The 25,894-nt window shown below is 41.4% G+C and overlaps 1 protein-coding gene across 3 annotated transcripts in view; it reads left to right on the top strand.

Annotated features, from left to right (window-relative positions):
• Positions 1–292: 292 nt before the first annotated feature.
• The window catches only part of SMARCAL1 (SWI/SNF related, matrix associated, actin dependent regulator of chromatin, subfamily a like 1), a 39,010-nt gene continuing 13,408 nt past the window's right edge, over positions 293–25,894 (top strand). For 2 of the 3 annotated variants that reach the window (XM_041407440.1, XM_041407424.1), the window contains exons 1-10: positions 336–794; positions 1,177–2,137; positions 2,807–2,857; positions 5,446–5,706; positions 6,823–6,873; positions 9,600–9,780; positions 10,731–10,881; positions 13,742–13,900; positions 15,646–15,711; positions 23,388–23,528. In XM_041407440.1, coding sequence (XP_041263374.1) covers positions 1,267–2,137; positions 2,807–2,857; positions 5,446–5,706; positions 6,823–6,873; positions 9,600–9,780; positions 10,731–10,881; positions 13,742–13,900; positions 15,646–15,711; positions 23,388–23,528 — 1,932 coding nt within the window. In that variant the 5' untranslated portion in view covers positions 336–794; positions 1,177–1,266. Of the gene's footprint in view, positions 795–1,176; positions 2,138–2,806; positions 2,858–5,445; positions 5,707–6,822; positions 6,874–9,599; positions 9,781–10,730; positions 10,882–13,741; positions 13,901–15,645; positions 15,712–23,387; positions 23,529–25,894 lie in introns of all 3 variants that reach the window. The other variant, XM_041407432.1, reaches the window with a different exon arrangement.

Genomic DNA, 25,894 nt, shown 5'->3' with positions numbered 1-25,894 from the left:
TTCAGCAACACCACACATTGGCGCGTCAGACCCACACACCAGGGACAGCCAGCGAGGGGGTCCGCCCCGGCCGTACAGCACTAGGAGCTGGCTGGGCAAGGCTTCAGCCAGAGGCCGGCACCAGAGTCCCCGCACGCCCGAATGGGTGACGGGGGCGGTCCCGGTTCCCTCCCCGGAACGCCGCAACCCCCGAGCCCCCGAGATGGCGCCGCGACCGGAAGACTACATTTCCCAACGCCCCACGGGCCCCGCGCGCCACTCTTATCTCCCGGCGTGCTGCGCACTCCCGGCCTCTCGGTGCCACCGGGCGGTAGCGCAGGCCTGCTGGGAGCTGTAGTCCCTCCGCGGCACTCCGGGCCGTGCCCGCCGGCGGTGAGCGAGCGGCGGAGCCGCGGGGCGGGCGGGGAAGAAATCCTGACCTCCGGGTCCACGGGGGTGGCAGGGGGGCCCGAGGGACGGGACCCCGTGGAGTTTGGGACGGGAGTCTGCGCGGCTCCTGGGAGAGGAGGGGGCAGAGGGTGAGCCCCACCGCCCGCAGGAAGCTGAGGAACGGAGGGAGCGGGCATCCCGCAGGACACGGGCAGCGAGCGCATGGAGTGAGGCGGGCTGCCGGGAGAAGTGACGGGAGCCAGCTCCTCGCTTCTGTTTGAAGGTCTGGGACCTGCGAATGCAGGTTTCTCAGGAGGAGCTGGCTCTGTCCTGTGGGGTTCAGCAGGTATCTGCCACGCTCTGTGAGATACCCAGGAACCGAAGGTGAACAGGGAAGATGGGCATCGTCCCATCTTTGCTAAAAGGTACCCGAAATAGGACACGCTAACACCAAAGACTGCAGGGATGTAATCCTTTGCTTCCAGGTGCTTTTGCAGGGCTGGCTCTGCAGTGCAGGATGTTCCCGTGCTTTGCTATTTTATTAGTTCCGCTGGGAATTGCAGAGAAGAGTGCTCAGAGCAGTTGTTGAATAGGAATTTTCTCTTTTTTCCATATGTTTTATCCCTGCAGGAATGGCATTTAAGGCCTCATCAGTGTCTGCCACCATCTACTAGCTGATAATGGCTCAGCATTTGTGTGGCAGCTTTGCTGAACTGCCAGATTCATGTAGGATTAGTTACAGTAATACTCAATCACTAATAATGCCAAGTTATCAATACAATAATAATATTTTTTTTTTTCCTGTAGACTGGCCTCTTTTCCTCTAAAGAAGCAGTTGCCTCTGTGATTAATTCCCAATGTAGTTTTGGTACAGATTTGTTGTTGGAATTGTTGAAGATGTCATCAGGCCTTACAGAGGAGCAGAAGAGAAGGATTGAAGAGAACCGCCGGCTGGCTTTGGCTAGGAGAGCAGAGAGGCTGGCAGCCCAGGGAGCTGGGCACATGGGCATCGCTGCACCTCCGCTGGGAGAGCAGAGGCTGGGCAATCCAGCAAGCTCAAAGGAGGAAAACAATCATGTCGGGCTCGCCAGCCAGCACCGACACAATCCAAACACGCCTGTGGAGCAGAGGAGCTGTCTCCAGAAAGGCTATAACCATTACACAGCAAAGCAACAGATGGCTGGCTCGCACAGAGAGCAGCAAAGGAGTTGTTCAGAGGACTCAGAACAAGCAAGTGGCCTAAAGCAGTTCCCTGCCATGACCCCGAATTCTCTGAGTTATTCCCATAAACATTACTTGGATGCTGGTAGTCAGGAACATGGACAACACACTTCAGTTAATCATGGAACATTCCAGCAGCCCAAATGCTACCCAGCATTCAAAAACCCCACAGGACCACCTCACCCCAGATTGACTGATGACGGGCACCCTGACGGTAGTAAAGATTTACACACTCAGAACAAATCTGCTGTTAAATATGTCTCACCACCAAGCAGTGCCGCCCTGAGCGATTCAGAAATGCTGATGAGCATAAACGGACTGACAGACAGAACAGGGGGAGGTTTTATCTCTCAGGCCACTGGTGGGATGCAGAAGCTGACCAGCTCTGCTGGTGTGGGCTCTGCCTTTGAAGCTGCCTCTCATAAAAAAGCAATTAATGTTACAAAAGGAAAATGCGTGAAATATGGGGAAGACCGATTCCAGGTTGAAATAGGGTACAATGCTGAACTTATTGCTGTGTTTAAGAAGGTACCAAGCAAAGCCTATGGTAAGAATTGTTTGTTTTCTTTATCTCTGTTTTAAATTGGGTTGAAGTTTTGGCATCTGCTGCTTTTGTAGTTGCTACTTTCTCTTCCCAGTGTACCTATTGCTGGGGTGGAATATGTGGCATTAATGGGGGATTAAAGAAGTAAATACACATTAAAGTGGATAGAAATTCTGGACATAAATACCTTGAGCTTGGATTTAGAGAAGTCTGAAGCCTTGCTTTATGAGCAGTGCTCTGAGAAGTTTAGTGGCAGCAGCTGGTCAATTTGTTGGAAGTGAAGGAAGCAAAGTTATTCATGAACTGGGATGTGAAAATGGGTCACTTCAGCTGTAGTTCAGAGTTATGAGCTGATTCTGTTTCCTGGGTTACAGAGAGCAGTTGAATGTGATCTTTTATCATTATCTTTGTTATATTCTATTTTTGTTTTCCCTCATATGTTGCTGATCCCTGTGGATGGCTGTTGCATTGTTGTCTTAGTATTCATATTCCTCATGGATTTTTCTGTTGTCATGTAGCTGTAAACTTGGGTGTAAGTGTTTTTCAGATGTGTGGCAAAAAGTTTGCATGAGTAGATTGAATACTCTTACCTCACATGAACATTTCATGCCACCACTTTTTTTCTGCCCCAAATGATTCATATTCTACCCTATTACCCTTGCCCTACTTTAGATCCTGCTATGAAGAAATGGAATTTCAGCATGGGCGATTACAGCAGCGTCTGTAAGTAAATGTTGCATGATAAAAAACAAGCAGAATCTTGACACCTCCTCCTTCCCATGTTTTCCATATTATTGTTTTATTATTGTTATTGTTTTGCTTTGTTAGTGTCTTGAGTAATAAAAGCAGTTTTACTTAAAGATAATGCCCATCTTTTAGGCATCTAACTCATAACATTTTACTGATGGCTTGTAGTTGCTTAGAAATAATTTAATTTTTCATGTAATCTAAATACCAAGCACAGGTTGCACTTTCTCCACCATAGAATTTTCATCAACCAACAAGATCATAGGAAAATTATCTGCTGTGCTGGTACTTGTTTTGAATTTGTTTTGAAAACTGCGTGTGTTCCAGTGGCTGATGCTTAATTTCTGGGTCCATTAATGTATTTTCTTTTAAAATAGCTCTTATATAAACATATAATATATAAACATATGGTTCATTTTGTGTGTCAGAAAAGGATAAAGGGTAGTTCTCTGGGGTTTTGAGTGAGACTGAAAAGGAATTTGCCTTTTTTTTTGGTATAACAAGAGTGGGTTTGTCTTTTTTTTTCCTCTCCTGTCATGTTATTCTGGAAAGATTGAGAGATTATAGAGGCAAACACTTCAGGTAGGCTTTTCAGAAGCGCACTGTATTGAAGTGAGTGATAAATCACTATTGATTTCAGTGGGAACAGAATTAGGCCTGTGTTGAGCACTTTAAAAAACCACAGTTGAGTGCTGGTATTTTAGCTTCCCATGTGGGTTGCCACACATTTATAATTTAAATGCTGTTGGCTTGCTTGAAGTGTATCAAGTACAGATGAGAGCAGAGTTTCTGTACCAAGGAGCCTGCAAATGAAGAGAATGGTTTTTAGAAATCAAGCATTTTTCTTTAAAGCTATGAAATACCTGAGTACTCTGTGGAAAGTTCCTGTTTACAAGTGAAGACTGGCCTGTGAAATTGGGGAAAATAGCCTGAGAAAAGGGAACTAACTTAAGAGGGCCTTGAAAATGTAAGAGTGAAAGTGTAAAACAATTACTTTCAAAGTTCCCACTTGTAATTTAGTTTTTCTGAATAATGTGATCCTGTGTCACCTTTTTTTCTCCTTGTACTGTAAATTAAACATGCAGTCAAGCCTAGAAACAAATGTTGAAATAAAAGAGTAAAATATGCTTTTTTCCTCCCTAGTTTCTTTCAGTTTTAGTTGTAGAGATGACCTCTAACTACACAATGCTAAACCAGTAGCATCTGAAGTCTTTTCCTTGGTGCATTGGAAGGAGAAGGTATAAATTGGTGTTTTCCAGTCCCTGTAATTTAAAAATTATTTTCAGTGGGTACTCTTAAACTTTTTATTTGGAGTAGAAATCTCAAATGCTTGGATTTATTCAGGAAGTCACTTATTTTAAAACAAGGTTGGATGATACCCAAATGGTTTATTTATTAGTTGATTAGGAAGAAATTGTCTGAATTTTTTTCTCCATTTTCACATCTTGACCACTGAACTTAAAGTTTGTACTTTTTTGTTGTGTATCAGTTTTCTGGACTACTTAAAAAGAAGCAGAGGATCATGATGTGCAGCTCAGTGCTTAAAGGACTGGATTCACCTGGGTTTATTCTAAACATCTCCCAGAGAGGGGAAGTTGCCTTCCACAAGTACTTGAAGGCAAAGTGTGCTTAATGGTCCCCTGCTTTTGAGTCTAATGGACACTGGAGATGTTAATGAATCTTTGTGTTACTGTAGTACCTGTGAGGTGGAGGCTTGGGGACAAACTCCACTACTTTGGTGCTGTAAAAAGTGTAAGAAATAGTATTCCCATTCCTAAACCACTGGAGTTCAGTTGTAATAATAAAGGCAGCACATGGGTATAGATTGTCAGAGAAACACAGGGGTAAGTGGCATGTTTATTTCTGTGGATAGCTGTGATCTCAGGCTAACATCTGTAAAATGCTGTGTCCCTCCACCCTCCATGCCCTGGCATTGTGTCAGAGGTGATTGCTGGTGATGGGTAAGACAGGAGTGCAGATGGCTGGGTGGAAGTGCAAGTCTAACTGTAAGACACAGAATAAAGGGTAATGAACTTAAATTGTAACAAGAGATTTAGGAATTTGGACTAGATTCCTTCCTACAGCATTGCTCCTAGATGGATTGTCTATCAGACATTGACATGAGGCAGAGGCAGATATTTTTAAATCGTTCTCCTTTGCTGTTTACAGAAGCACCTTCCCATCTTTTCAGACACATGCTATTGATTATCATGCCCCTGTCCCTGTGATTTTCTGAGTGAAAGCACTGTAAAGCTGTGTGCAGTTTAATGCTAAATGTGCTTCTGCAGATTGCTTGTCCTGGCCTAGGGAACTACATTTTAGAATTGCTGACAGAGAGGGAACTGAGTGCAGTCACAATGCTGGACAGGCCCTTGTTCATTTACTATCACATGTTCCCTTTGCCCCTGCTGTATTCTCTGTGGAAAATCCCACCAACCTCCTCCTCCAGGTCATTGCTTTCTCTGTTCTTTGTCCCTGTGAATGAAAGCAGGGAATCATCATTCCTTTTAAACTTGTGTGGGTTCTTTGTTATTAATTCTTTTCTCTATCTCTATTCTCCCTAGTGGAAGCAGCAAATCAACTTTCATCAGTAATTCTGGCACCACTGGAAGGAGAAAATCTGGTTGGCTTGGCATCAGGCTCTCATTTTGTTGGCAGTAGGGTTGATGTGAAATCCCTCTTGAAGATGTGTAAGAACTGGAAGAAGTCCTCAGCCCTTGTCAGAGGGAAGTGTGTGCTTATCTCTCGCCTGCGATTTGAGGTCGATATTGGGTATTCTGCAGAAGTGATTGAGGTGTTCAAAAAGATGGATTCCAGAAATTATGGTGAGTCTCCTGCTGTGTCTGCATTTTAATAATGGCCTTGTTGGGGCTGTTCTTGCTTTACAGAAGAGAGGTTGTGAGCGTACATCCCTCTGAAAGAGCACAAGAGAATGTGCTTTGGTGAAGATTTTGAAAGATCTTGTAGTTCTAGTATCCATGTCCAGCACTTTATCCCAAGACTGAACATGTCCTCAGCCTGTTACCGATGATATTTCAGATGTCAGCATGATTACATTTACATTTACTGTAACTGAGGTGGATTGTGCTGATAATTTGCCAGCAGTATGGAGACCATGCAAAGTTCTTGCCTTTATTATCAAATAAAGCTGGATGTTCTCTTACTTCTGCTTTACTGTGGTGTATAGTGGCTGCAACTGCCTGAGCAGATTTGATTTACCAGGAGCTTTACCAGTTTTTTCAAGGCAGGTGTAGCTGTACAGCAATTTTGATGCTGGCATTCAGATTTCAATGGTAAATACAATTTTTTTTTCCACTTATAATTTGGGAAATGAGACGCAGTGATGAGGTGACATGCACAGTGCCTCAGAAGGTCAGTAACAGCATGGAGAAGAAATTCTGGAGCTCTAGTTCTTTGGGCAGGGCCCCACTCCTCATTGTGCCTTCACCTGACTCTGAATTCAGTCTTCTTTCCCTGGATGTTGCATGCAAATGCTACCCATGGATAAGCCTGCCAGATAGGTCAGATGTTACATTTTGGATATTGATGAATTTCCTCCTGTACCCTCCTGAGCACTTTGACTATAGGGTACAGAGGCACCACTGAAAGTGTTTGTTTTACTGACTGAAGTCAGAGTTTGTTGGTTCACAAGCAGAAACTTTGCACACATTCTTCATCCCTTCTTGCCATGAAGATGAAAGTGGTTGCCAAAATCCTTGAGCAGGTGGGTTCATTAGGAGAGTTGATCTTGGCTTGCTCTGGTGATACCACAATTTCTAGATGTATGGTCATGCTTTTAAATCTTCTCCAAACTAACTGCTTAACATGACAGCAAATAGAGGAGAATTGATTTTGATCAAGGTAATAGGTCTTCTGAAACGGGCAGAGAACTCAGTCTTTTTTCTAAAAGAGGCTTACGGCAGTGTTTGTAACTATTGCAGATATGAATACCAGAAAGTGGAATTTCCTGCTGGAGGATTACCCCAAACTAAGTGAGTAGCTGTGTTCTCCAGTGAAGGAGAACTTCCTGTGCATCAGTTTCTGACTGTTGTCTTTTGCCTTTATGTATCTGTGTTATACTGCTGAAACTGTGACTTGCCAAACTGAAATGTAGACCTGTGTTTTGGTATGTTTTTTTTTTTCTAATCAGAATCAGCCAGTCTCTGCAGCTTGCTTCTAGCACATCTGCTTCTTGGGTTTTTATGTTTAATTAAGTTTATAGAGTGCTTTGAGATGAATAGCATTACACAAGTCCTATGGATTGTAACTGTTATTCATCATCCCAGTCAGCATGCTGTGTTCGCTTCAGTGCTCATGTGAGGGTTTGTGGCTGTGGAATTTGGTTGGGGTAAGTTTCAGAAGGATAATGAGCCAGGTGCTCTATGCACATCCTTAGGAATTGTGTTTCAGAGCTGAAATGCTGTTTCTTAGAGTACTTGCTCTCCAGTATGGGCTCCTGCTTCCATGGGATACCAGAGTGTGTTTAGTAATTAAGTAAGTGCCTGCTTCTATGATGTGTATCTTAATAACATTAGTAATGGTTGTAGGGCTGAAGGCCATGTGGTGGGGCCGTGTAGGAAGTCCAGGTCTTGAAAACAAGTGAGTGTGTCTTGGAGGAGACTGTTATGAAACTGTAGGGTTGGGATGTTGACATTCCTGATTTTGGTGAGTGCTGATGATCACTCACAATTTGGTCAGAAAGCCTTTTGTACATTCAAAGGGCCTGATCCTGTAGCATGTGCCAGGCAGCCTGAGCAGACACATCACCTCCTAGTCTGTCATAGGATCAGTCATGCTGGCTGGGAGTTGCACATATTACATGAGGTATTCAGAATCCCACAGATCTGAGGAAAGGAAAATAATTCCATGAATCTTGCAGAGTGTAATTTGTGAGGGCATTTGAGGATTCCAGCACGTGCCTTTTAGAGGAACAGCATTTGCTTTGTTGCCTGTTCATTTGCCTACATCAAAATTAAAAAAAGAGAATTTAGGCTGGTTGCCATTTCCAGCAGAGAGATCTGTTAGCTGAGAGCTGTTTGTAGAGGTTAATGTCTCTTTGCCTAGTTGCTCAGTCATCTTTATATAAAGGTCACTTCACTAAAAACTGTCTGTTGGATGAATCATGCTGGTGGCAGATATATCTTAATCACTCTCCCAGCTCATGTACAGAACAATAGCAACAGAATTATCAGTGAGCAAATTGTAGCAATTATGCTAACACTCAGCTCAGTCTGTGAGTGTAATAACAAGCTTGTGCTGGTCTTTGGATGGAGAGAGTTCCTGCTATTGAAGAAGCATAAATTAAACCAGAGAGTTTAAAAAGTTTGGTCATTGCCCAACCACAAATGGAAATCTTTTCATATGTATATTTCTTGGAATTGATTTCACCCTTTATATGGCACGGGTCCATCCTGCTGTTTTCCTCTTGGAGATGACTGAAACAAAAATACCTAACTGAATTCTAGTGTATTTACTGCTTGTATAGTGAGCTCTTATTTTAGTTATTTTTCCAAGCAGATTTTTTTTGTCTTCTGGACTTCATACACAAAGTGGCTACTAAAGAAAAAAATGGAAATTGCTTCCTGCAGTAAAAATTTGTGCACCTGCATTTGTGTTCCTAGTGTAGAGGTGTCTTTGATTTCATAGTCACTGGACAAAAATTATTAAAGGAGATTTCCTGGTCACAGCTCACTGCATGTTTAAAACTGATGTTAATTTGCTTAGAATTTAACTGTTGGATTAAAAAGAAACACTTATTTTTGTGGGGGATGGGATAGAGAGGTTGCTGGAGAGGACTAAAATAAGGTTGCCTAGGAGGAGAATTGGCTGGATGCTCTGGTTGTTATGATGTGTGGGTTGAAAAGGTGAAGGCTCTGAGGTCTTGGCATAATGGATTCTGGGGATCACTTTAGTTGAACTGAGAAGTTGTGAGCCTTCGTGGGTGAAGGGACACTAGTACTGAGGAACTGAAGTAGCTACCTGTAAGCTGGTTCTGGCCTGTAAGCTACTTCTGTCCAGGAGAAGAGCAGTGGCCACCAGCTGAGCAGGCAGGTGCTGTAGGTCCTGAAGGATGGCTGTTGGAATGCTGCTGCTGGTGGTACAAGAGCTGTTTCTCTGATTCTTGAGGTGCTTCCTGTTTTCTTACCCAATGTGGTAAATAAGCATTGTAAAGTGGAGGCAGAACCCAACTGTGTGAATTCAGGGAACAGGAGGAAAAGAGGATTTTCAAAATTCAAGATGAATTATATTCTTTAGGTGACTGTCTTGGGTCACTTCTGATGGTTTTGGCATGGTGGAAACCCCAGAGGTATAGAATCCCAAGGTCAAGGTAAAGATGCCCCTGCTTTCTAGGCTTCAGGAGCTCTGTTGTTCAAATCTGTACTTCATTTCTGAGTAAAGTGTGCCCTAAGCTGCCCTCAGCATGAATAATCCAGCTCCAGCTGTATTACTAGCAATCGTCTCTGAATGATGGCATCAGAGTTGCAGTTTTTTATAATCAAGTCTAAGTAAGAGGGGAAGAGATGTGATTCATCATATAGTTCTGAAATAGATTTTAACGAAGAGTCCAGGCTACCACCTGTGCATGATGCCATGATTTCTGTAAGCTGTTTCAGGATAGGAAATGATATTTTTGATGAGGTTGAGGGTTGTGTCCTGAGATCCATGATGGAAGTTGTATGTTGTCCCTTCAGTTAATAATCTGCTCTGTTCTTTGCAGTGCAAGTGTTACTGAGCCTTGTGTCTGTAGAAGTGGAGCCACTGCCCGAAGCAATAATTAAGACCTTTGCTGCTCAACTGCAGAGATCTCCATCACCGACAGACATTCCTGATGCTGACCTTTCAGTAGTGGACTCCAAAATTGTGACAAGCCTCATGCCCTTTCAGCGGGAAGGTGTGAAGTATGTCCTTTTTACATGCTGTTAAGTGCTAGTTCTTGTTTAGAATTGTGTCTTTTATATTGGTGCCCAGATTGCCTTCTTGTCCATGGAGGGTTTTATATTTCTCCAGAGTCTAGATCTATTAAGCTCTGGCACTTTGGGCCTTTTGATTGTTTGGTATAGGATGGTTTGGGATTTTTAAAAAAAATTTTATTATTTTTGGGGTGACACATCTGTTTTATTTCTGGATAGAATTCATCATGAGTCAGGTGGAAAGTAGTATTTTGCTAGTCTAAAAAATTGATCAAATGATACATCTCTGATCTCCCTCTTGTGATTCAGTATATACATAATTGTCATATGATTTTTTATTTTGTAAGGTAATTCGGTTTTTTCCCAAGTGCATCTCTTCTGTTGTTGTTGTTGTTGTTTGAATATTAAATACGCATGGGAAGGGACCAGGAAATGGGACCTAAGCCCTAAAACATTTAAAATTACTAATTCTGTGTACAGATAAAAGTTTAAATGTCCCTGTCCCCATCATGTATGATCAATAGTTGTTGATTTCAGTATGCAGTCCAGGACAGTCTGTACTTAATGGTCTTAAATTGCTACTGTTTTTAGTAATAATTTCTTAGCTCAGCCAGAATAAACTCTGGAACACAATGTGAGTAATATCATGGAAAAAATGTGCTTTAAATAATTGTAAGGTCTTGAGACTACTTCTCATATGAAATCAAAATCTCTTAAGAACTGAGCTGAACCACTCTGTTCAGGAGTTTCCAGGCTTTGAGAGATTTGTGGGAGTTGCTTGCTTGTATAAAGACTAAGGGAGAAAATCCAGGTTTGCTGAAGAACCCAGATCACTTCAGGTTTTTCCACGTCAGAGGCTCAGTCATGACTTGTGCTCATCTTGTTTGCCAGATAGTAACCCATTTCTTCACTCTTCTTTCCCTCTCTGTTTTCCCTAGTTTTGCTATCTCCAGGAACGGGCGTTTGCTCCTCGCGGATGACATGGGCCTGGGCAAGACCATCCAGGCCATCTGCATTGCTGCCTATTACCAGGAGGAATGGCCCTTGCTGGTGGTCACTCCTTCTTCTGTGAGGTTTACATGGGCAGAGGTACTGTGAGCTTGGCCATGTGCACAGGGTCAGTGAAGAGCCTGTGTGATGGTTAGACTGTGTTGTGCTTTGCAAAAGTTAAACTTCTAAATGTATTAAGGCAAAGAAACAAAAAATTGTACTGATTTAGAAACTTGATGGTGGGAAAATGCTTGGCATTGACTGTATGGGATATGCCTAATTTTTTTTCATTGGCTGATTTTCTTTTTGTAGTCCAGCTGATCTGTTGGGAAAAGGGGCTGCTAGAGAAAGTGTGTCCTCTGACCTTCTGTTAACTTTTTTCCTGCAAGTCATTTGGCTCCAAGTAGGCATTTTACTCATCAGTATCAAAGATAATAGTTACATTCAAGCAATTATCTTACGTGAGCCCATCACAGCAGTATTTGCCAGTTCCTTGGCTGGAACGGAGTCCCAGATGCTGGGATTCTCCATTCTGTTCAAAAAGCCCCATTATCATCATCATTGTCTGTCATAGGAAATCTTTTGGCTTGTCCAGTGTTATGCTGATGACTTCTGAATCTTTTATTAATGTTGGTCAAAGCCCAAGAAAGCTTGTATGGTTGAGAAATGTGTCTTGAAATAAATCACTGCCATAGTTTGTACACTGAGGCTGTTGGGTTGCCACAGGCTAGTGAAATGATCAGTATGGGAGAAAAAGGTGAGCCAGAGCTTTTAGGTCAGTGAATTCTTTCCAGAGGAGGAGGAGGTAGGAGTTTAGCTTTTTGTGGAATATGGCATTGATGAGAAAAGTATTGATTTGGATTTACTAGTTTTGTGCTATAACCAGGTTGTTAGAGCATCTTGGTGTGTGTTTTATTATCCAGTAGTGCAATAAAATGCAGGGTGAAAAGATGATAAAGTTGTTTACTGGGAAAGGGAGTGATGTTCATCATACTTGAAATCTCAAGGTCTATAGACCTGTGGGACAACACCTAACCTGAATCCATCACTTCTGTGGGATATCTACCCGGAACAATTTGGGCCTAGGTTTCCTGAAGTATTGGGCAACTGCAAATAAACTTCTACATTCTGCTTCAGGAGATTTAAGAAATACGAGGCATTTCTGTCTGGTTGTTTGGGTTTGGTTTTTTTTTTTTTAATTTGAGTTACTGATTTCTTCCTTCCCCTACTCCCAGCTGCCCAGGAGGCTTTTGTGGGAGATGTTTCGTTAGGACACTTGCTTTAGGGGTCTGTTTGATTTCTGAGTATGTGATGGATGCAGATGTAAGAAAAATGTGTCACAGAAATTCATCAGGTGAAATTTATTATAGTCTGTAATCTACTCAGTTCATTTTTGTACAGATGTGTTTTACTGTAGTGGTACAAGCTTTTGTGGTGTCTCTGGAACCAAATCAGCAGAAGTTTACTTCATCTTACTGATATCAGTGCTGTATTTTGGCACTCAGGCCACTGAGTGACTTTATAGTCAAGGTTCCATGGGAAGCTGGTGTGAAGGAGCAAGGTACTCTTGGGTCTGAAGTGTTGCACCCATGTGCATTTAGAATTCAGCATTGAAACTTAAATAATTGACAGGGTAGTTTCATAGAACTTTTTGTGGACTAAGGTCAGCACGCTGTGAAAAATTCAGGATCAATTTTATGGTGTAAATTAGTCACATGCCTTTATAAAAGGAGAGGGCAGTACAGTAGGAGTTTCCAGGTACTTCCCTTTTGCTGCTACCTTTGTGTTAAATTCTGATGTGGTGTCCAGCACATACTTTTTGGGTGGTACCTAACCTTACCTGCATGTTCACTCATTTGGTGGTGCTTTCAGTAAGTGGAGAAGGATAGTTCATTGTTACTTTCTCACATACTGAGAAATGTGAGAAGCTCGCATTTTAACTGCTCCTCCTGCTGATGAGGTTGCTGAACAGTGGAGAGGAATGATTGTGGTTGGGGGATTTCAACAGGCAAAGCTCCTAGAGACAGAGATGCCATGTCTCATCACCGTTTGGTTACGTTTCTGTAGGGACCAGATCCTGATGGGCCCAGACAGTTTTCTGCAGAGCAACATCAGCAGAACTCAAGTGTTGCAGAGAGCTTGGTGTCACTGGGGACAGAATTACAAGGGAAATGGTGGGTGGTCTGGCTAACAGATGGGTTTGGGGGAGGATATCTTGCTCTGGTGTGTGGAGCATTTCAAGAGGTTGATTGAATGACAATTACCACATGAATTTCAGCTGCTGTCATAGAGCAGCTGGTGTGTTGTCAACTTGATCTTTTCATTTGGTTTTGTTTTTTCAGTTTTGGGGTTTTTTTTTGGTGGACATTTTAAGAAGAGGAGGTAGTGGAAGAGTTTTGTTCATTTGGATGAGTTGTACTTCACCTTCACCATGGAGTAAACATTGCTATAGTCATAGATGTTTACTGCTTAGAAGTCTGTGTTTCACAACTATAGGTTTCCTGTTGAGTGGGAAAACTAAATTTCCCTGTAAGCAGTGGTCACAGTATTCCCTGGCTCTGAGCATAGCAGGTACCTTTCTCAGGAGGTTATGCACACTTCCACTAAAGATCAGATTTTTGTTTGGGTTTTTGGGGTATTACTGGGGTTGGTAATGTGTTTTTCTTTTGTTTGTTGGTTGTTTGGGTTTTGGTTTTTTTTCCCAGTAAGAAGGAATAGGGTGTGAGCTTTCCTTGGTATGTAAAGTAGATGTTGCCTTGTAGCCTGAGTTCTGTTCTTGATGCTCCCATTACCAGGGAGGTTGCCATGGGAAGGCTGCTTACCTCCAAAGTGATGTCTAATGGTGGATGGGGTGGGTCCATGTCCTAAGTATTCATGAGGATGTTCTGTGTTGTGCTTTGGGATCTTGACAAAGAAGATAAGCACCAGAATGCAATTAATTTCTTTCCTCTTCCTCCAGGCATTTCACAGATGGCTTCCATCCTTGAGTCCAGGAAGCACCAATGTCATAGTGAGTGGAAAAGACAGCCTAACAGGAAGCTTGATCAACATCATCAGTTTTGATCTCCTCAGCAGGATGGACAAGCAACTTAAGAGCACATTCCAAGTAGTTATTGTTGTAAGTGGTACATGAAAATTTTCAAGTTAATTGTGTGCTGCAGATGTAGCCTTTGTACAGCAAAGAAGCGTGAAGTGGGCCTTATTTAGGACTGAAAGTATCTTGTAATTGTGGCTGTGATCACAGCTGTGTTCATGAGTGCAAGCATGAGGTTTCTCTGAAACCATTTGAAATAACTAGTAGAGTTTAATTCCTTTGTGATTCCTAGGGCTGTGTTTTCACATTTACTGGTTATGGTGCCCCTCTGATTTCATTGTGCTTGGTCATGTCCTCTGCTGGAGAGAGAAGTGTTTAATGTGGTGTGTCAATACAGTAGTCATGGAATTGTATCTTCTTAACTCTTGGACTTGAGGGTGGTGTTAGTGTTTATCCAGTAAACCAGATAACCTTTCAACATCAAGTATGTGGGTAAAGCATCAAAAAAATCTCCCTTAGCTTGTGTTCCACTGACAATCTGCATTAAGCCTTCTTTGATCATTTGTATAGTTTCTTTCATAAATTACTTCAAATTCCAGTTTTTATCTTTTTACAGAGACACAGTAAATGGCATTTTTCTAGATTTTCAGATTCAAATCATCTAGCGTTTCAAATCCAGCTTGGATCAATAGAGAACAAAAGTGTACATATAGCTTACTATGAGTATTTGATGTTCTCAGTCTGGTTTTCATCACACACACGCCTGCCCAAAGATCATGACAACTGGAACATATTAATCTTTCTGTTTCTCAGCATCAGATGGGAGTGTGGTAATAGATGGAGTTCTTTGGACACCAAGATACTCCTAGGGAAACTGATCTTTTTCATTTTTATATTTTGTCTCCTACACACACTGACTAAACATTCTGTCAAGGTGGAAATGCAGATTATTATTTTTGTAGGCTCAAGGCTACTGCCTTGGAACTTTTAACCAGCCCTGAAGTGGCATATATTCTTTCTGTGTGTTTATATGTTCAAATTTGGACCCTTGGTAGGTTTTAACAGATGATAGTAATCCTACTGCGTGCTGAGCTTTCCTCTTTTTTCTTCTGCTCTTCTTTTGGTGGCTGGGAAAATTAATGTAGCTTATTTGTTATTTAGGAGGGAGAAGGCTGTGTCTGAGAGGCTAAGCAGTTACATTGTCTTTGCCTGCTTGTTTCTACACACATGGAAAGATGAGAATATACCCTTGGAGGATGCCAGCTGGTTTTTGTGCTTTAAATTCTGCCTTACTATAGCAGTAGAAGTGAAGCCCATTTGAGGGTGATATCTGAAGTAGGAGACTATTACCCACCTGGTGAGCCCTATCAGCAGAACAGTTGGATCTTAATTAGATTTCTTTTTTCCTTATCATTTGCATTAACCCATTATTAAGGGAACTGGCACTGTATTGGCCTCCTATGTTCTCTGCATTTAAAAGATACATAGGGGCAAATGAATATCAGTTATGGAAATAATATTCCTCTTTCTCCTTCCCTCTCCAGCCCCCTCTGCTCAGTTTTTTTTTTTTTGTGTTCATTTATGATTCATGCCTGCAAGGTTTAATTTTTGTTCTGTTTGCTTGCAGCTGCAGGTTTGAGTGCAGGAAGCCTGCTACTCTGCATCCTGTCATTTTGTTTAGAATTTGATGTGACTATCCCAATGCCTGAAATATCCTGAATGAAAGGCCTGTAATACTAGATAGCTGAGAATACTGGGAATTTGTTCTGTAACCTCCATTTTGACTATGCATCTGAACTGACTTTGCTTTCATCCTTGTTTTGTTTCAGGATGAATCTCATTTCCTGAAGAACACAAAAACTGCACGCTGCCAAGCTGCCATGCCTCTGCTCAAGGTGTGTGTGCTGGGTGCCAAAGCTCTGATTGCTAACCTCAGGCTCCTGGGGCAGTGTAGCTCCACTTAGAAGCTTTAGGAGCCAGCAGCTGAATTCTTTTGATCTGTAAGGGGAAATCCAGGTAATAGTGTAGATCCAAGACTGAAATTTGGCTTTACCACTTGTTTCCGTACAAATATTAGATGGTAAAACCTAACAAAACAACTTCAAAAGCTTGATATAATTGTGATACTGCCACTAATGAGTTCTGTGATGACAGGGAAAAGGGAATGTCAGAACTTACTGAATGTGTTCACAGAGAGTAGACAGAATATAGTGGTGTCAAAATAGCTTGTTAAATGAGAATAATCATTATCAGTTACTTCTCGGCACACAAATTGCTGCTGCATGTCAGAATGGCATTGCCTGGGGCCCTTCCCTGGTTTTACTGCAGCCTTCCAGTGTATTTGTGTGGCTGGGGCTTAGGAGCATTCCTGCTGGTTACATGTACAGAGCTACTGGGAAATGGCAGAATGTGAGGTTAGTGGGACAGGTGGCCCACAGAAGGCAGGCAGTAGTCAATTATAAGATACCAGGAGAAATGTAAATTTTAATGTTTGCCTGTTGTCCTGGGATCAAAGAATCAAACTCACCCTGCTAGCCTCTAACATACAGATTAAAGTTATGGGTAGTTTCTAGACACTGCAGGGTCTGTACATTGGAAGAAGGTAGATGCAGTTCCTTTTCAGCAATTAACCAACAGTATGTATAAAGAGAAAACCTGATCTGTGATGGCTTTACAGCAACCACCTTTAATATGCAAGATTCTTAAAGGCATGCTGAAGATGGTTGTCCTTGAGTAACTTGGTTGTTTTCCTTAAAGGCCTGACTCGTGTCTTCTCTTGGTTTTCAAATCACTTCAGGCTTTTAATGTTTGGAAGCTTAAGTAGGAGGTCCAATTCTGTGAGCAGTTTGAAATACAGTAATTAGGGTGTATGTCTGAAAATCGTGGAAAATAACAGATTTGCCCTCATTTTGATTAAATGCTGAGAAAACAGCCTCATCCTTTACGACTTGAAGCTTTGTAAGGATCAGCTTGTCAAAATTATTTGCAGGCTTCAAGATATGAGAGTGAAAGATGGTAGCTGTTAGGCAGAGGTTAATTGCCTGTATGCACTTCCTGAGAATTTACAGTTTTATGCTCTCACATCACTGGTCTTAAAGAATTGAGAGCTGATGCTTCTGAAACTGAATTTCAGTCTTCTGAAAGCACTAAGAGTTTCATATTCATATTGTGCATTATCTCACCTGCAATGAGCATGCAGTACCAGATGTTTTGTGTTAGATGTTCAGGTAAATTCTGTTTGCCTGGTTGCTGACTAAAATTTCTGAAGTATTTGCTGTAATAGCCATTTTTCTGTCCTTGCTTTCCAACATAGGCATTTTGCTCTAAAACTATCCCCTTTGGCAGCTGTGTCTTCATCTCCTTGTGAGTGATGCTGTGGTCACTTCTGCCACAACAGATCACACCAATATTTTTGTATTTGAAAGAATTGCCAAAATAGTAGGAGCTTTCATCACTTAAATACTGAATCTAACAACTATACTATGTGATACTTACAGTAAGTAGCCAGTGGGATAGAAATGGGAGTATTTTCATTATTTTACATGATACCTTGAAATTACTGAATAAGAGGTGTGGCTAAACATGCTGCTGAGGATAATATTCTTGTTCTTGCCTTCTTTATGTTAAAAGGATTTGAGCAGCAGTAGGGCTCTTAGAAGAGACCAGAAAAAGGTGGAACCGTAGGCAAGTCCTTGAGAGGTAAACTGCTTCTAGTACCTCAGTCCCTACCTTAAGGTTACAGTGTGCAGCTGTGCCTGTGCTGTAACCAGAGGCCCTGGAGCTAATGCAGACCTTGTTTGTCAACCTTCTGAGCATTGTCATTTCTAACTTAGCATAATACTGCTTTAAACTGGCTGAAATTGCCATAGTTGCTGGTATTTCCTATGAGGATCTCAATGCTCTAAAGCATAAATGCTTTAACTGACTTTTGGGGACAGAAAAAAAGAAATCTACTTAAGAAATGTGATCCTTGGTCCTTACATGCTACAAAGATTTATGAGTCCATAATGACACTGGACAGATCTAAGTTAAAATGTTTTGGAGACAGAAATGTTTGTCAGTTCTATCCATACTTAATTAATTCTTTCTATCTTGATAGAATCTGCACTTTTGACTTCTCCATTTGAATAATAAATGAAATACGTAAGTTGCAAGTGTTTATACAGAACTGCACAATAATTGGATTAAATTGGCGCATTGATAATAAGGATGACATACCTTGGATATTAGTTTCTAATTTGTCTTGTTAGATAGCCAGACTGAATCTCCACCTCTCAAATCTTTATCTCATTGTTACAGTATTTAAAGCCTTATTTTAGTTTTTTTTTCTGATATTGACAGGTTTTCAAAATGATGTGGTGTTTTTAGCCAGTCAGTCATAATTCATCTTTTCCTGCTCTCTTGTATATATTGCAGGGCAAGTATGGTATGGAATTGTCAAGCAAAGCCATGTTTTAAACATGTCACCTAAGTTTGCCCATTGGGGATTTTTAGACATCTTTTTGATATTAACAAATTTTTTTGTGTGCAGCACTGAGTATCTTTTCTGACATACTTAGCTGCTACCTTGACAGAGATTCAGAAAAGTTTTACTTGAGACAGAGTAAGAAATGTTGTAATGGCTGGATGTATGCCGTGGTTGTGCTCGCTGCCTCATGGCTTACCCCAGGTTGTCATGAGTTTAGAGTAAATATATAAACATGTTATGCTAAATTCACTATTAGTGGACAGAACTTTGAGGGGAACTTAAAATTGCATGAGCAGTAAGATAGAGTGAAATAGCAGCAGCAAGATGTTTAGGCCATATATCTTATTCCCTTCATGTTCCAGTGATGTGCAAACTTGTGGGTGTGCAGACTTGTACGTGAGGGAGAATGCTCTGTCTGCCTAAGTGAAGGGAGGTGGTAGAGTTTGCACACAGTCTGTGTGCATCCCTGCAGAATTATGGAGAAGGATGGATTGCAAGCTGTAGTAGAAAACAGTCCTTTGATGTTTGGTCATGTGGCAAAAATGCTGCTTTCAAAGTCAGCCAGCTTTCACACCAGCAGGTCTGTGCTGGCAGCTGCCTGAGATTTGTCCCCAGCTGCAGCAGCTCTCACAGTAGTCAGGGGCTAGAGGTTGCTGTGTTCAAAGTGGTCTTTGTGTCTTGTTTCCATGCACATCAAAGTGAGAGTAGCTTCATACTGTTGGGCTGTAGTTGAGTCACCAAAAGGCCTTGTTAGCCTGGCATGTCCTTCCCCCTAGCTCAAAGCTGTGTCAATTGGTAATAGGACCTACTTGTCATCTTGCTGTTTTTTTTCTGTATTCTCGTGTTTGAGACTAAGTTCTCCTAAGCATACTGACATACTGGTTGTTCCCATCACCTCTGCCCTGGATCTGCTTCCCTCAGAGGCTGAAAGTGTCAATAGTGTTATACTTGTTATACATTTTAGTTTTTTCTTCTAAGATTCGGCTGGCTCGGAGACATAAGCATAGGAGAGGGAGTATACATAACACCAATATCCTTAAACCAGCGAAGCCTCAGGGATGCGAATGGAGAAGAAACACAAAACACAAGTTTCTCACTGATCTGTAGTGGGATCTCTTGGGTACCAGAGTGGAAAGGATTCTACTTATTTTGACCAGCCAAGATGCTGCATGGTCTTTATTTTTCTGTAATTGCATGGAATACTGCAAGGCATGGAAACTAGGGAAGGTCTCAATGGAAAATGGATGAGCTTTTTGGAAGCATGACAATAAGTAGTAAAGAACTGCGCTGGAAACTGATAAATAAAAGGTACTATCTAATCAAAAATTCCAGTGGCATTAAATGTTCTTATACTCTTTGTGGTCTCTGTGAGCATTGCTTTCCAACACATCGATAATATTACTAATTTGATTGTTCCCATTGAGTTGCTGTTCCAGTTAATAGTCTGATACACATCCTGATGTTTGCAGGGTTAAAGGTCTTTGTTTTTGTTATGGGAGTCCAAACACACTGTGTGGCTGGAATGGAAACCTTTTATGCTTGTTGCCATAGAGCAGGTTCAAAATAGTGGAGAGAAACAGGTCCATGCTGAAGGTAGAAGGTGAGGAGGGAACACAAAAATTTCTATTTCTGTTGGAAAATAAGCAGCAGCTGTCTTTAGGTATTACAAATCTGTATGGATTACATAAATAAACATTTCCTTATTGTCACCTGCTGAGAGAAGGAACTTCATCTTGAAACTGAAGAAGCTGTGGGCCCTCAGGGCTTCATCTTCAGATCTGCTCTTACCTTCCAATTTTTTTTTCCTTCTTGGAATAGGAAGGCAGTTTAATTTGCTTCAGTCATAGCTTATCACTGCTGTTTGACACACGTTGTCTGTCTAGATGTCGGTTAACAACAGGGAAAAATATTTATATTTTTTTGGAATAATTTCATGTTATGAAATGTGGAGCCCGATCTCTTGTCCAGGTAGAGAAACAGACTCCTGAAAGCAGCTGCTACCCTTCCCCTTTACCACATCTTCTGTTTCATCAGGTGATTATTTTATTATGGTCCTTCTCAGATTTTTCATTCTGCAGGATAAGCTATTCCTAAGCAGTTTAAAATGACACAGTAAGCAAAAACTGGGGACACAAGTAAATGTACAGCCAGAACCAGCCACACTTATTTAAAAAAGTATGTCAGTCTAATAGCATATGGCATAGCTCCTGCTGGGAAATCCATTTAACACAGAGACAGTCATTGTATGTTAATGAGGCTCTTCGTGTGTTCAATTATTTGTCTGTCACATAATCCCTCTGCCTCGCCTCCTCCCCTTTGAATCGATGCTTGCTGGGTCTTGACCTCTAGAGTAAGTGCCATCATTTCATAAATTATTCTTTGACTTTCAGAAGTGACTTGGTAAATGTTTTCACAGCTGTGGAATTAATTCTGGCTGGTGTATTATGTAATGCTACAAAACCACATTTGTCTTAGGCTACTTAGTAAATGAGAACGGCAGACCAGGTCTCCACCAGTTCTGTGAACTTCATGCCTAAATGCAACTGAGCAGCTAATGTTAGTTCATCTGTGTGGAAATATGTATCAATTGATTACAAGATCTGATTTTGCTAGAAAGTCCTTTCTGGCCTCTGCAATCTTATTTTCTGTGGCATTGTTCCATATTGTTGTTACAGACCTTTGAAGAAAGGCTACGTGCTCACTCTTGGCAGCACAGAAGGTTCAGCAGGAAACAAGAATTAAGCAGTGATCAGTAGAGACTTCTCTGCAGGAGCAAATCTTTACTGGCATCTATTCAAGATGAGTTGCCACTAGAAAAAGAAATGGGAATCAAAGCCATTTCTTTCATCCAGAATTTAAGTCAGCCTTCAACACTCGGAAATTTGTCGTCCTAGGGGTTTTTTTTCCTTCTGTTCTTTCTTGAGCTCCATCTGTCACAGGTTTTTAAACTGAAAGGGACCTTTGGGATAATGAGTTAGACCACCTATGTTCCATGAAATTTTCTGGAATTAATTTCTGAAGTTCTTCACAGCTCTTGTAGAGTTAGTGTCTTTGGAATTTGGTTGGTTGGTGGTGTTGTTGTTGTTTTTATTGTTTTTTTTACTTTTCAGTTTGCTTTAAATGGTTAATTAGAAGACATGTCACAGCTCTTAGTAAGAGCTTGCAGTGTTTGGGTACCCTCTCTGTTCAGAAATAAGTTAGACACAGCAAAACAGCAGCTGAACAAGTTGAGAATTCAAATAGCCTGTAACTTCATCATCCTCTCTTTTGACACCTGTTTAGAGACTGGGGAAGGAGCCTGAATAATTGTTTTAACTACTGGGGAGTTAGTGTTCCAACCTCTTCTGTGCAGCTCCCGGGGATCACCCTCTGAGAAGTGAGAGCCTTGAGAACAGCATAAACCCTTTCAACACAGTTGGGTTTATGTTGCATTTATTATGTCCCTGGTCTGTTTTGAGTGTGTTCTTGCTTTAGCTTGATCCAGAGTTTTCTTACATGAGATGTCTGTCATCCCGTGCCTTCATGTTTCCCTTTTTCTGACAGTAGCCTTCTGTTGGTCCATGAGGAACAAGTTTTATTTGGAGGTTTCATGCACTTGTAGGACTTGCTTGTCTTGCTTTTTAGCAGGTTTCTCAGGGTAGTGTCAGTTTCTTCCTCAAAGGTTTCTGCTAGGTTTCAGATACTGTCTAGGTTTTGTTCAGTTGTCCTCTAGTGTTACCTTAACTTTTAAAAAGGACCTAATTTCTGTTTGATCAGTTTCCTCATGGGATATGGTATCTCTGGTCTCTGTGACTCCTTCCTCTTCTGAGCAGCATCAGCACCTCTGTTGTGTGCAACCTCTCACCTTCTGACATGCTCAAAGGCGTGACCTCTCCTCTTACTTAGTTCAGTAACTATTCTGCTTTTTTAACTGTTCAAGGGAATTGTCTGATCCTGGTGGTGATCACATTTCCCTCTGATCTGTTTAGTAGGGATTATTGGAGAAGCAAGTCCCACCTTGATCACAACCTATATATAAATAGCTGATAGAGTCTTGAATTAATTTCCGGAACTCTTTTTCCACCAGATTTGGTTGGTAAGTGGATGAAACAGCTGAATAGATCTGGGTGACTTGTTGATCTCAGTGAAATGATAAAAGAATTTAATTTTCTTTTTCATTTAAATGTGAATGAGCTGTTGGTACAGATGTCACTCAACAATCTCTTTGTTATTTTAATGAACCTGCATTAAACCATGTAGGAAATTGCAAGGCACAAGTAATTTAACTACAGTATGTGAATTTACAGCAGTAGAAATGCATTGCTTTTATCTAATAATAGAATTAGGTAATAGTGGCAGTAGGAAGGTAGAAGTGTATCTTGGAGACTTTAAAGTGTAATTTTTGCCGCTTCTTCTTGGGAGCACCTGCTTTAGATGCAGGCTTTCTGTCCTCTTCCTGTCTCCACTACAACACATTTTACAATCTTCTTACATGATTTGTATTTATTCTCTCATGCTCTAGCATCCAGCCACATGTGCCTACACTCACCATTGTCAGATCTTCTTCTGGCCCTGCTTCAGAGAGCTTCATTTTTTTCTCCTTGCTAGTATAATTTTTTTTTAAATGAACAAAGAAGTAAGAAAAAAAAAATCCTTCTTCCTTGTATCTCTTCTGCTTTTGTGAGAAGGATAGTCTGCTTGTGGCTTGCTGTGGCAGGTTTATTATGAGAGAATTTATTTTGGAGGTGGGGATGTACCTGCGAGGGTGTGTCATTTTCCTCTGAGAGCTGATGCCAAATGAAAAGTTGAGCCAGGCATAAGATGTGTCTAGTGGGTAAATGCTGATTCAGAAAGTACTCTAGTAAAAATGGATGCACCCTTCTCTTAGAGCATGTGGATGGGTATTAAGAAACTGTGTGGCTTGTCCTGTTCCCTGGAAGTTTGAAGTACTGGGTTTGAATGTCTTCAGGCAACGATAGCTGAAAGCACCTGTGAAGGTGAAGCACTCTTCCATTTAGGGTACTTGAACTGGGAGTCTGGGATTTTCTTTCAGGACTGTGGTGACTCTTAAGTTGTGCTCTGTTGTAAGCTGCATGGTAATGATGCCCTGCTTGGTTTTCCCAGGCTGCCAAGAGAGTGATCCTGCTTTCGGGAACGCCGGCCGTGTCGCGGCCCGCGGAGCTCTACACGCAGATCGCCGCTGTGCAGCCGAGCTTCTTCCCGCAGTTCCACTCCTTCGGGCTGCGCTACTGCGATGCCAGGAAGGTACTGCCCTGGGAACGGGGCCAGCTGGGACTCTGCAAATAGCACTGGCTTTTTCAAAATGTGGAGGCTTTTCCTTCCTTCTTCTTTGTGCATGATATTGCATCTCTTTTAGAGAAAGTTTCTCTTCAGAGTAACATTTGGAAAGTTCATAAGCTGAGGAGGTGTAGGTGCTGCAGTTGTGGGCCTGAGACATGAAGGCAGTAGTGTTTCTTGCCTTGAAAGCCATGGAAATAAAAAATGGGGGGAAAAAAATCCCCAAACAAATGTGGCCATAACTGGTGAAAGGATCCTATTCTTATCAGATCTTGTCCCCACCTGAGTTTTTAAAGGGGTAGAGTAACTAAGGAGCCTTTAAGCAGTTGTAGATTTGGGCTAATTGATTTTTTTAAAAAGTAAAAAACAACAAAGAAACCTAGTTTCTAGTCTTAGCCACTTTTTAATAAAGGACTTTGTTGCTTGGGATTCTGGATTTTATACCTCCAGGTAAGTAAAAAATTGAAGACTGTAAGTATATCTTTGTATTCCACCCTCTTCTAATTTAGAAAATGGATGCAATCCTCAGCATATTTTGAAAATAACTCCTCTGCCAGCTGCTCAGCAGTTGTTTCCACAGAGTTACTGAGTCCAACCACTGAAGGAATTTGACTTTGCGTGAAGCCAGCATTTACAGCCACAATAGCAAATGTCTGCCTTGCTGCCAAGGTATGGGCAACTCACCTGTACTTGGATTTGCCATCCCAAGAGCTGTTGTGTATGTTGGAACACACACCGCTAAGATAAGAGCTGTTGCTTCTTGTACACAGAGGCTCTAGGATCTTCTGTGTTGGTTGCATAGGCACAAAAGAGGGACTCAAATCTCCCTACAGCTCTAATTCAGAGTATTCAGCAAAGTGGTTGGAAACACCAAATGACCATTTCAGTGTTGAAAAATATTTACTGAAGAGCTGAACATCATCAGTGTATGCCATAAAAATAGTTACAGCTATTCGTAGGGCTTTTGTGTTTGTTTTCTTTTCTGTTTGGGGTAGCTAATGTTTCCACCAAGAAGATTCTTACTGCAGTCTCATATAAAATTCTTGAATCCCCTTTTTCCTAGATCTGAATGCCCACTTGCTTTCATAGCCAGTGTAGTGCTGTTCTGTGTATGTCCAAGTGTGCAAGTCAGAGGAGCACTTAATTGGCTTTGGTAGTCATGTGCTGGTGCCACTGATCAGAGAAAGGCCATTAGCATGCAGAATCACAGAGCATCAGTCCTGGGTCTCCATCCATAGTAGGAATCATATGGAGTGAGAGGCCACATCTTCTGCTAAGCTTCATTGTCTTTGAAACTGAAAGATTCCTTTCTGAGCATTCCTTTCAGAATGGTTCCTACAGGTAAATGAAGCGATACAGTTTAATCTTCTTGGTTTTCTGCAGTAAAAAGGAAAGCTGATTTGCAGCATGTGAGTCTAAGTAGGTTTGGAGTTTGATAAGCCCTGTTAAGGGTAAAGTTCTGCACAAGTAGCTGTCATTTCAGTTATGAGGCAGATGGACCTTGGATCAAAGAAATAAAATTGTTTTACAGGATCCAGGTTGTAGCAGTGTGTCCAGTGTAAATGACTTTTCAACCTTCAGTGATATTCAGCATGGAGGTCACAATCTATATCAGCCTCCCTGTGAAACCTTGTCAGGATTTCTAGTACAATTTTCTTCCTATGTCTGACCTTCTGACTGCCTCTCCTAGATAGTTGAACATTGTTGGTTTTCTCCATGCTCATCTGGGACATTTTGTTACAGTTAATGTCAGTAAATGATAGCAAGAACCTAGGAGGAATTTGGTTGGTTGGAGAATTGGGGCTGCTGGAAATTAAGAGATGTAGATAGTATTAGAGAAAAAGATGTGACTTCTGAATATGGGTTGCCATAGATCCACTTGGCAATGAAAAAATTTAAAAGGTGATTGTAATTGGTTCCTTCATGACTTTAGAGTATCCCTGACATTTGTTGCTGTAGCTCTAACCTGAGACTGTGTTAGGAGTTGCATCCTCTCTGAAGAACTGTTGTGGTACTTCTGCTGTCAATACTCAAATAAGTTCTGCTTTTCTGTCCTGAAATTTGCAGCATTATGAGTGGAGGAAGAATTGCACGGAACCGGAGAGGCTTTGCAAGGCTTTTGAAGATGTGTAAGGTTGAAGGGTGTTATGTAAAAATGTTTTGGTATTAATAATAAATCCAATTGTATTATAAGATTAAAGAAAAATTGGCAAACAATTTCATTCAAATTTAAAACTAAAGTCTGACTAGTTTCTGTTTCAAGATTTTATGACAGAAGATTGCAAATATCTGACAGATCTGATTAGAAAAGTCATAGACGCTTATACATTTTT

This window comes from Onychostruthus taczanowskii, unplaced genomic scaffold, assembly GCF_017590055.1.
Source record: "Onychostruthus taczanowskii isolate IOZ18803 unplaced genomic scaffold, ASM1759005v1 scaffold10, whole genome shotgun sequence".
NCBI classification, from domain to species: Eukaryota; Metazoa; Chordata; class Aves; order Passeriformes; family Passeridae; genus Onychostruthus; species Onychostruthus taczanowskii.
Note: the sequence above shows the minus strand (reverse complement) of the source record. Positions and strands in the feature narration are given on the sequence as shown.